Source organism: Vicia villosa, unplaced genomic scaffold (genome assembly GCF_029867415.1).
Source record: "Vicia villosa cultivar HV-30 ecotype Madison, WI unplaced genomic scaffold, Vvil1.0 ctg.000163F_1_1, whole genome shotgun sequence".
In the NCBI taxonomy this organism is placed as follows: Eukaryota; Viridiplantae; Streptophyta; class Magnoliopsida; order Fabales; family Fabaceae; genus Vicia; species Vicia villosa.
In genome coordinates, this window is record NW_026705046.1 from 951,605 (window position 1) to 963,936 (window position 12,332).

A 12,332-nucleotide genomic window follows, 5' to 3' on the forward strand; every position below is an offset into this window, starting at 1 on the left:
ATTAATTTTTCACTTAAGGGATCCATATTTTTTATCAATTATTCTTTGAAATTACTTGAGTATTTTCGCTGTGATCGATAACGACTAGTTGCTTTCGTTAACGGCTAGTTACTTCCGTAGTCTTTTCTCCGCTTGTCTCCTACCTTCTCTTTTCCATGAAAACCTCATTTCTCTTCCCGGAAACACACTCGGTTCCCCTTATTGCTCAACCTCCAACTGCTAAAAAGACCACACAACAAAATGTGAAGTTTTTTGCGTCTGTCGTTTCAAACAGTTTCAGAGGCACATCCCTCTAAGTCAACTTCCAACTCATTGCTTAAAAAGGGGATAGACTTGTCATCACAATCCCAGAAGATGAATATAGACTTAGAGTTGAGGCTTGCAAACACCATCTCCATGGTAGAGTTATCTGGTCGAAAGGTTTTTCACCTTTAACAGTGGTTAATCTGAAAAGCAAACTCATGGAGCTTTGGCCGTCGATTGGTAAATGGGGAGTAACATCCTTAGGTAAAGGGTTTTTCAAATTTGCATTTTTTCATTGGAAGATGTTCAAATGGTCCTATTTGTTAATGCCTGGTTCTTACCTCAGGGAGTGCTCAAACTTTTCCCTCAGACAAAAGACTTTCTCCCCTCAACCCTTAAGCAAACTTCCGCGCAAGTTTGGATTAGGATTCATGGTCTCTCTCAAGAGTATTGGAGACCTAGAATCCTCGTTGCTATTGTGAGCAGTGTGGGAACCACGATCTGCATTGATTCTACTTCAAACATGTATGCATTAGACAAGCCTTTGAGGCATTTTGTTAGAGTTTTAATTGACCTCGATCTAACTAGGGATTTTCATTACAAGATATTAGTGGAGAGAGTGAAATTTGCCTTCTTTCTTGATATTGAGTACGAAAAAGTCTCGGAGTTTTGTCCTTGTTCTCGTGCATTGGTCATTCTCTATCTAGCTGTAAAAGGAAGGAGGCTGCTAATGGCAAAACAAAAGAAGTTGTGCAGAAACCGGATAAGGCTATGTATGTTACTACAGGAAGGAATATTTTCACAAAAGAAAATATCAACACTAATACTGGAACCCCCATTCAAGAAAACATTGTCATTGACAATATTGTTGGGAACAATAATCAAGTCCCCTTATACATAGAAGTTCTTGAGCCATCTAAGGCCAATCCTTCTGTTAACAAGGAGAACATCATTATTGTTCTAAACCATGAATCATCCTCAAAGGAAAATGATGGAACTTCTGACAGTGAATACATCAATGCCACTGAGATGGTGGAAATGGTTCATGAAACCTAAGAGGTTACTCTGCATAAGGAGCCAGTCAAAGAATTTCTCCATCAATCTTGGGCTAACATGGATGATTTATAAAATGATGATGACAGAGGTATGGATTACATTCTTGAGAAGGAATTTCAATTTGTGTCCTCAAATAAAAGAAGAAACAGAAAAGCTAAATCCATTGATAATACTAGACTTAAGTCTATTAATCGTAATTTGTCCTTATGAAGAGTCTCTTTTGGAACATAAGAGGTGTGGCCAATAACTCCTCTAGGCTTCCCCTTAGGAGATTGATTCATAATAATCTGCCTAACCTTGTGTTTATTGCGGAACCTTGGATGGATTTTGACAAGTTCCCTCAAACAGGGTTGAACTGGTTTGACTTAAATTCTTTTGCTTTCAATGAAAGAGAGTGTTTTATTCCTAATATTTCATGTTTTTGTAAGACTAAACTTAACCCTCATATCATTAAAATTGATGATCAAGATGTTTCTTTTACTCTTAGTAGTCATAATATCACTATTGGATTTTTTTTATCTATGCTTCCACATGTTATTTGCATAGAATGAGGCTTTGGCATGACCTTAGTAACATTCCTCCTAGAACTCCTTGGTGCTATATAGAATACTTTAATGCCATTATTAGCTTTGATGAGTATAAAGGGAGTCATACCCCTGCCAAAACTCCTATGACTAATTTCTTTAATTGGTATGACTTGAATCATTTAATTCATATGCCTAATGTGGGCAACAATTTAACTTGGAGAAATGGGAGGAAAGGAAATCACTTGACTGAGAAAATGCTGGACAGAGTTGTCTGCAATGTTGATTTACTGGGTGTCTGTAGTATTGCAGTCTGCAATACTCTCACTAGGCTTAAGTCTTATCACTTTCCCATTTTACTAACTTGTGATTTTGAAAAGATCTCTTCCAGGTCCTAATTTAAATTCCTCAAAATGTGGACTCTTAATGAGGAATGTTCCAGAGTTATCAAAGAGGCTTGGGATGTCAAGATTTTTAGCTGTCATATGTATATTCTGGACAAAAAGCTTAGAACTTTAAAAGCTAGGCTCAAGGATTGGAACAAGAATATTTTTGGTGACGTCAAAACCAGGGTTATGGTTGCTGAAAAAAATCTTAAGGAGATTCAAAATGAGATCAACATTTTAGTCTATAATAACTGTTTGCGGGATAAGGAGACAAAAGCCCATCATGACATGGAGGTTGCTTTAAATATGGAAGAGGAGTTTTAGAAAGAGAAAGATAGGGTAAAATGGAATTCTGAGGGGGACATGAACACTAAATTCTTTCACACTTATTCTAGGATAAAAAGGAACACTAACCTTATATCTTCCCCGAACATTAATGACATTATTGTAACCGACAAAGCTACTTTGGAAAATTACATTGAGCATCATTTTTATAATTTATTTAATAACAAAGTTGTGTTGCAGGACAATGATTTGATTCAGGATGTCATTCCTAGGCTGGTGAATGATCAAACCAATAATATTCTCACTATGACTTCTACTGCTGAGGAGATTCATAGGACTGTCTTAAGCCTTAATGCAAATTCTGCCCCGGGGCCAGATGGGTTTGGTGCCATTTTCTTTCAAGAGTATTGGGATACTAATTATCATTATCCCGGTTATAAGATTTGAACCCCACCCTTACCTGGATTGGAGATCACCTCTAATATCCTATCGAGTGCAAGCCTTTTCCCTTTCCTCAAAATCAACGATCAATTCTATTTTTTCTGCAAAAACCTTCGTTCTCTAACAATCTTATACAATTTCCTTGTTCTTTCCTCTTTCTCCCAAAACCCTATTTTCCTTAAATGCTACGTACGCTTGTGTTTTGTTCCACTGATACTTGCATATATCCCTTAGACCAATAACCTAATATTTTCTTATATTCCAAATAATAATATAATTCTATATTGTCTTATTGGGCCATTTATACACACCTCCACATTGCTATTCACCACACAACAATTCAATCCAAATTAACTTAAATAAAAATAGTCTAATAAATAATATTATTCTTAATATTATTCCTCCGCTTAAACCGACTAAAAATCTGACTTTAAACTTACTAGCTCCGATCGACATATCATTCCAATTAGCCTCTTAAAATTATACCGACAAATCAAATTTCGAATAAATCCAATAAATAAGTCCTTATATAATTTAATTAAATAATTAATTAAATTCAGGGTGTTACATTTTGCATGATGTCAAAACTTAGGAAAAACTTTATCATTTCTATACATTGAAGGGTATCTCTGAGTCGTTATATGTACCTTTGTATTAGGGATCATAGAATGCACCTAGAACATGTTTGAAATAGGTATCATGCATAAAAAATAAATTACATAGCACCAAAAACCAATTGCAAGCTTGAAAAATCAATTTTCCCTCAAAACACAAGTGCATGTGCCGACACATACATGCTTCAGGTCGACACATATACTTCAATATTGAAGCATGTGGCTTCTGCTTGTATGTGTCGACATATACCACTTCTTAGGTCGCCACATGCACTAAAAATTACCTTTATTTATCGACACATTCATATTTCAGGTCGACACATATGTTGCTGTTTTGAAACTTGTAGTTTATGTTTGAATGTGTCGACACATACCCCAAAAGGCTGATTAATTCGACCCATATTATTAATAGGAGACCTACAACCTTGTAATGCAGAAGTTACGTTCACCCTAGGCTCTGAAAATGTTGAAATGGAATTATGCCAATCTGCCATAAACGAATTTGGCATACCATAGGGTTGTTCGCGACCATTTGAAGGCACGGAAAAACCGCGAGGCCCTAAAGGCCTTTGGGAAACATTTCCAATTGGTGGGGGGTTCCTGGTGGAACTTGTGGTCTCATGTAAGTTAAAACAGGAACACCTTGAGCGTTTGAATGCGCTGGCATCGAACTTATCAAAGACGGTATAACATTTGATACAGACACTGAGACTGTAGTTCCCCCTGTCGAAGAGACTAGGGTGGTACTTGTTTATTGTTAGGGGAATTTTAATTAGTTGATTGGATCTAACTTGCTATTTTCCTAACACGTCCTAGGTATTTGTTTGTTGTTTGTGGCTAATTTACCATTTCTAAGTCTCATGCAACAATGTAAAATACTAAATGATGATGAAGAATTTTGTAAAAAACCTAACAAAAATGGAGAATTTATAATTAAAGCATTGTCCCACTGGGCGTGCCAATTTGTTTACCATGAAAATTGGAAAACAGGCGTTAGTCTTCCAAAAATAAGAATCTTTGGTTACTCACAAGATCGATTAGATTGATCCTAGGACATGTGCTTTTAATTTTAAATCCTATTCTTGAAAATGAAGAACACTTCGACTATGTTCATGTTCTTGTTAAAATGTTTATTTTGATCTACTTAACTTTTTAAAGTAATGCTGAAATATGTAAAGAAATTAAAGTAAAGGCAATTAAAAGTAAATTGCAAGAATGTAAATTATGGAAATGATAAGTTATATAAAACTGTAAAAAAGATAAAATGGTGTTTACACATATATTCTCAGAAGACTCTTTTCTCAATAGGCAGATACTTTGTGTTTTTAGTGAGATTTTGTACACAAAATGAACACCCCGAATCCTAACATTAAGACTCCTATATATTCTAAATCGAAAAATAACCGTTTCTAACTTTCCTTCGTTCAGGGCATGCCACGTTTCGCTCGGCATGCCTTCCTTTCACCCTGAAGCTCCACGCGTTTCCTGATGAAACGAATAAGGACGAAAGGCAGGTACATCTTCGTTCAAACTCAACTGCCTCGTCGAACAATCCTTTTCGTCGAATCAACTACAAAACTTAGAAAATATTTCTAAGTCCATGTCCAACACTTTCCTCTATAAGGAGTGGCTTCCACATACCTTTAGCAAACATGTTGTTTCGTCAAAAACTCATAATATATTCAAAAGATATTTTCTTTCATTCCCTAATAATCATGGTGTCGAAAACTCCAGCTAACAGGGGGATCATAAAAACATAAAATAATGAAACTTTTTTTACTAATTTAAGAGATGAAAATACAAACACCGTAAATTTTAATAAACTAATTTTACTTGATGTCTGTCTTTTAAATTAATAGGATGAATCATGGTTATAGCACTGGAGAATAGCCCATATCAACATAGGTCATTTGAACATTTTTTTTTTTGCAAGGAATTAGTAATCGGTTTTCCAAACTTACATTTGTAAAAAAAAAATTGATTATATGATGAATTCCACAACGGTAAACAAGTAAAGACATCCTTTAAATCAAAAAAAATTTCATTTCTACAAATAGGCATTTACAACTCTTCCATATGGATTTTTTTGACTCATCCAAAAGAATGAGTATTAGAGGGAATTAATATGATCTTGTTATAATGGATAACTATTCTCGTTATACCTAGACCCTTATCTTATATCATAAAAAGACGAGTTTGTTGCATCTATTTGAAGTGATAACATAGGTGAATTTTAACATGGAATTCAAAAACTTTTGTATTGAGAATGACATATATCACTCTCTCTCTCTCTCTCTTTCTCTTCTCCACAAACTCCCCCCAAAAAATAGGATAGTGGAACGAAAAAATATATTTCTTTAAGAGCTGCGAAGACGATGCTCAATAAAACCAATCTTCCTAAGTATTTTCGGACTAATGGAATAAGCCTTACTTGTTAGGTGATGAATCGTGTCTTGATAAGACCCAATTCAAAACATGGCACTCAACGAATTATACAAGGGAAGGAAGTTTAATATTTCTCACCTCAATGTTTTTAAATGCGACAGTTTTGTCTTCGAAATATTACCTTGACAAATTTGACGTTAGAGTTGATGAAGGTATATTCTTAGGATATTCCACTTAGAGTAAAATTTTTAAAGTTTTTAATAAACAAACCCTAACGATAGAAAAATCAGTTTATGTTACCTTTGATGAAAATAACCCCAAATCGGTAGAAGTGTTTGCAATTATGTTTTTTTTTTATGTGTTCACTACTTTCAAGAAAACTCCAAATAATCACACATCACTACACTACAGTCAAACACATTATAAAGTATCTCACTAGCACATCATTTATGGAATTGATTGTATTTTAATTGGAGTACTCTGATTCTGATTTTGCTGGTTGTATATAGAGGTATGGTGATACTACCTCTCCATGTTATTACTTCTTTCGAGGAAGATACTGGGAGCGTGCCTGACTCAGAAAAACATGATTTCAATTTCGATAGTGTTTGTGCTTTATATATATATATATATATATATATATATATATATATATATATATATATATATATATATATATATATATATATATATATATATATATGATGACCATAAATTAGATATGCAGAATAACATTAGTAGCAACAAGGACACAACTGAACAAAGGAAGTCAAATTTTCAATAAAAGCACATCAATACAGTACATAGCTTCGAAAAGAACCAACATTCTAGGGCCTTATTGTAGCACACCAAGAATACATCAAAGGACATATTCTATCTATTCAAACCCATCAAATAGTATTTGATTTACAGAACTACTTATCTCACATAGAAATTGAGCCAAATATTTTAGTAACAGGTTTACTTAGTCTCAGATGATGCTTCGCCTTCCCAAAAAGCAGTTGGCTTCCCAGTTTTGGAAACTGTCTTCAGAACTGTATCTGGTTCAACATTTCCTTTCACTACCACTTTCTGTTCCTTCAAATCAATGTCATATGATTCCACACCTGTAAACAAAAACACTAGTTATTATTCTGTAATGTTTCAAGGAAATCCTTGGTTGATATACTATTATCGTATTGACTTTAACAACATATCAAGATTTAGACTCAGCAAGATTACTTCTATCACATTCTTGAACTAACTAACCAAAACAATTTGGCCTTGAAATTTACAAGTATATGTTATGTGCTTGGTTTGGGCATTAAGCCAACAAATGAGCCAAATAGAGTATTAGTCACAATTTTCTTTTCTATGAGGAGGGCTTATGCTCTGGAGTTAAAGGGGTTTTCCTTCTGTTATACATATATTTTCAATCAATAATACAATTACCTCTGCTTTCTAAATTCGGGTTCCTATCAGTATATTGTATAATTACAACAACCAAGTTTTATCCCACTAAATGGAATCGGCTACATTATATTGTATAATTAAATTAATAAATAAAACCAAGCCGACAACATAACACACATATTTAGGGTAAGACAATGGAAGCGGAGTTATTCTATTGACTGAAAAAACACTCGTAAATATTTTAATTCGCGCCTAAGCAAAAGTAAGTCAGAATATGAAGAAGATAAGTATAGCAAAAGGAGAAGCGTTTCAATGAAAGTTGAAGATCGTGCAAGTTACGGTTTAAATAGAAGGAAACAGAAACTTTAAAATTTAAGTTGGGTGGTTGAAATGGAGAAGGGTCTCAAGTAATTTAGGTGACATGAAAGACCACTCAAATTGAAGGGAAAATTTTATGGAATGGCTGTAAGACCGGCGACGTTGTATAGGACAAATGTTGGACGGTAAAGAACCAGCACACGAAAACAAACTAAAAGTAATTGAGATGATGATCTGGTGTTACATGTATGGTAAGATTATACAAGATAAGATTAAAAATGACAATATTAGAGAGGAAGTGGATGTAGCACTATAACATTAAAGATGGGGAAAATAGACTTAGGTGGTTTGAACATATAGAGAGAAGACATGGGAATTCTATTGTAAGGAGAGTAGATTAGATGGAGAGTATTCAAATGACTAGAGGTAGACCTAGAAAAACTATAAGAGAAACTATAAGAGAAACTATTAAAAAAGATATCGAGATTAATGAGTTGGATAGAAACATGGTCTTAGATAGAGTCTTATGGCATAATTTAATCCATGTAACGGACCAGACTTAGTGGGATAAGACTAGGATTGTTGTTGTAACTGTAGAAGATTAATCTATTCATGATTAGAAGCTTGAACAGGAGGATATCAACATTAAACTAGTAAAGGTAAGATGATATCCTAGAGAAGGTGTGATTTAACATGTTCAATGGTCCTTCTCTTTGCTTTGTGACACATTCAAATAGGTTTCAAAAATGACTGGAAGGGGTATTAGATATGTGGACACTGGAAGTTGAAATAAAGATAAGAAGAACAAGACACACAAAAATGCTATAAAACAATTTTCATGAAAAACACTTCAAAGTCTAACATATCTAAGATTCTAAATCATAATACCCAATACAGGAGAGAAGAACATAGACAGTGGAGAAAAAAGGGGAGATAGATCAAACTTGCAATTTCTGAAGTCTGCAAGTCTGCAAATGGCTATATGTAGAAACCACCGGACGAACCAATTTCGAGATTACAATCAAGGTAAACAAGAAACTGCATATGACAGTACTATTGATGGTCTAGTTTGAATCTTTTAAATATGAAACCAAAAGACAATCCACCGGCACGAGATCCCGTCGTTTAGATAGAAGAACACTAACCAAGACTTTGACATATTCAACATCACAAATGAAATCAAAATGCTCTACACTTCTATCAACTCAAGCCATAGAGCTCACACCCTCATAAAGCATATTGTTAAAGAAAGGAGACGAGGTTTCAGAATTAAAGAAACAGCAGACACACATTCAAAACCAAAAACTATTGCGAATCATGTCAATCTGACAACAAATTTAGGGTAGCAGATGAAAATTTGTACTAGCATGATGATATAAATGATGGTGAATACTATATAATATAATCAGGACAATAAAGCAAGGGATTAAACATACCATCCAATTTTCCCAGAACTCTCTTCACTGCTCCAACACATCCTTCACATGACATACCAACTTTGAGAACAACAGTCTGCAATCACAAATTCACAATGCAATAATTTCATAATGAATAAAAAAACAATAATCAATCATCTTAATTCCTAAATAATCCTAATAACACATATTTCAACATAAGCATAAGAAATAAACCATGTAGATTTATATTAACACAGTAACTAATCCCCCAACAACAAAATCATATTTTTCTCAAAATCATTAAATCTCATAAAACAAGACCAACAATTTCAGAAACCTTATTTTTCACAAATCAAACAGAAAAGGACAAGGAATCATGAGAGAAAAACGTAAAACTCTATGCAGATAACAAAACGAGAAACAACAAGAAATTGAATCGGAAAAGCACAACGAGAAACAGTGAATGTAAGGATTGAGATTCACCTGAGACATGGTTATGACTTAATTGAGACACGAAACGAAGAGATAAAAGTCAAATTAGAATATAGATGCAGATTAGATTCGATGTAGATTGCGTTTGAGGGTGTTTGGTTTATATAGGGATAAGAAAAAACAATTTTCAGAGATGGTGAGAGAGAGAAAAGAAAGAGACAACAACGTTGGGTTGAACAAAGCACAGCTTAAACTACACGCAAAAATGACGCGCTCGTGTGTGATTACGTCTTCGATTGTTTTTTTAAAATAAACCGTCGATTTTCTGTCGCTTAAAAAAACCTCAACCATCGATTTAGACATTTAGTGAAGTTGGATCTCTCCAATTAATCGACCAAGTACATGGAATTTGTTGTTACTTATTTTTGTTTTTACATTTTTGTTTTCACATATAGGATATATGTTATCTCATTAGTCACTTCTATTTTAATTATGAAAAAAAAATAATATACATTGAATTGAAATTTAAGAGTTTAAAGATAGTGCACTGACAACCAATTGTTAGTTAGTTTAGTGGTGATTGGCGCTGGACTTGGTAGTGAGAATCACAGTTTGATCCCCTGCAACTGTGATCGGGAGAGGACTGGAACCACTTGATGCCAGAACTGACTCCCGAACCGGACTAAACTGGTGGTGATAAACCAAAAAAGATAGTGCACTGACAGTGTAAATTAACTTTACACATACAACCAATCAAAATCCTTATACTTGTCATGTCATATTAGTTTTTTAAAATTAAAATTGCATTTTAATTGGATACATGGTTGTGATTGTTTAACAGTGTAAAAATATTTTACACTGTCAGTGTATATCCCTTTTTATCAAATTTTAAAGGATTATTTTGATGAAAAAGTATTGAAAACTTTAAAAGATTATTATTGTTATGAAATTAGCCAAAATAATATAGAGATGAAGGAGAGATGAATGAGAGAAATAGAAGAGAAAAAATAATTTTGTATTATTATCTTCAAGAAGTTACATTTACATCACAATGTGGTTCTTATATTCTTATATATAGGACATTGGAAAGGTGAGAAATCATAGCACTTAATAGAAAATAGAAAGATGAAAGATGGAAAGATGGACATCCACTTTATATTTATTCATAACACTCTTCTTCCATTGAGGATATGCCTCATTAAAACCTTACTAGAAAAAACCGGTGGAAAAAATTTTAATGAAGGAAAAAGTGTACAATATCCTTTGGATGTGATCTGCCTCGTTAAAAACCTTACCGGAAAATCCAGTGGGACAAAACCATGGTGAAGGAAAAATAGTGCAGAAAATATTTATTTCCCCCCCTCATGCCTACATTTATATGTGAGACGATATTCTTTGTAGTAGTTACTTAAAATGTTTTCTTCGAAGTGACTTCATGTAGTGCTAATAGTTATGCAGGATTTTATGAAGTTGTTGCCATGATTTTGTTTCATATATCTCCATGAAATGGTTGTACCATCACATATAAACAAATAACTTGTTTATGATCCACCATTGTGAGGATCTGACAAGTAACTTGCATCTCTAAGATAACGAAGTATATGTTTAACTATGTTCCAATGTCTTCGTGTAGGTGTTAGCTGAAGATTTCAATTCTGAAGTTGGGTAATCTGAAATTGTGTATTCGAAATGTTATGGAAATTGGTGTGAAAGAAGTTATTTCGTGCAAATAGTCTTCGAAAGGAATAATACTTATGTCGAAGTATAAACTTAGAAGAACTCTTGAAATATTTACAAGTACACTTTCGACAACAGCGTTCGCCCAAATTCGAAGCATTGAGCGGGAAATATTCGAAATTCAAATGAGAATATATGATCAGGCGAACACGTATAAAATTTGCAAATGAATAATATTTCAAACTTCTGATTCATATTTATTTGTAAGAGGATCAAGATATAAAATTGTTCATTGAACTTCTTGTTCATGATTTCAGCTGCTTATTCCCTCCCCCAAATATTAGAAAAATTAATTTATTAAGTGATAATCAGCCTAATGGGCCGTAATCAAATATTTTATTATTTGCTCAAATTATATCCTCAAAATTGGGATTCATATCGATTATTATTTTTTAATATTATTTCATTCCTCGTCTTAATGTATTATATTGGAGAAATTGGAATATACACAACACATCCAAATATTCACTTAGATGAGAAATATTTATAATACAAATTTTTGAGTTTTAATGTATTTTATGAATTTTAAAGATTTTAAGTTAAACTTTCACATTTGAAAAATATATTTATAAATAATTTTTTTAATTGACAACTCAATTAAAATAAACTTAAAATAATAGATCATACTAAACTTAAGAGGTTCAAGAGTTTGGACTAAAAATTTGGAGGCCAGAATTATAATTTTAAGCACTTTATCCCTACCAAATCTTGTGCTTTTGAAGGGCTAGTAGGAGGAAAATAATTATAAATAAATAAAATAAAATAAAAGAAAAATGATATAGTATGAAGCATAATGATAATAAAAAATAATATAAATCAAAATAAAAAAAATAATGCAGTGTGAAGCATAATGATTTAAAAAGTTTTTAGAGAGATCGAAAATTTGAGTGAGGTTATTTATATGGCAATATACAGAAAATTCAATGTTTTGGAAATCTCTCTATTGCCTCTATTTTCTTTACTCCAATGTCTTGTTACTGAGGACAATTCATTCAAATGCCAAATGTAATGTACTTGCAACTGAATGTTAAAAAAATCAACATTCTCTTTGTTCTTTTTTAATAGTTCTGTTCTTCTCCATTTTTCATTTTTTTTCACTTTCTCATTTTTCTTCGCTTTCTC

General features: G+C 33.0%; 1 protein-coding gene across 1 annotated transcript; it reads right to left on the bottom strand.

Moving 5' to 3' along the window:
• Nucleotides 1-6,690: 6,690 nt before the first annotated feature.
• LOC131624855 (copper transport protein ATX1-like) lies at nt 6,691-9,703 on the bottom strand. The gene is made up of 3 exons (XM_058895776.1): nt 9,525-9,703; nt 9,081-9,156; nt 6,691-7,040 (listed from the first exon to the last, which is right to left on the bottom strand). The coding sequence occupies exons 1-3, from the start codon at nt 9,531-9,533 to the stop codon at nt 6,895-6,897; spliced, it is 231 nt and encodes a 76-aa protein (XP_058751759.1). The 5' UTR covers nt 9,534-9,703; the 3' UTR covers nt 6,691-6,894.
• Between the last annotated feature and the right edge of the window lie 2,629 nt (nt 9,704-12,332).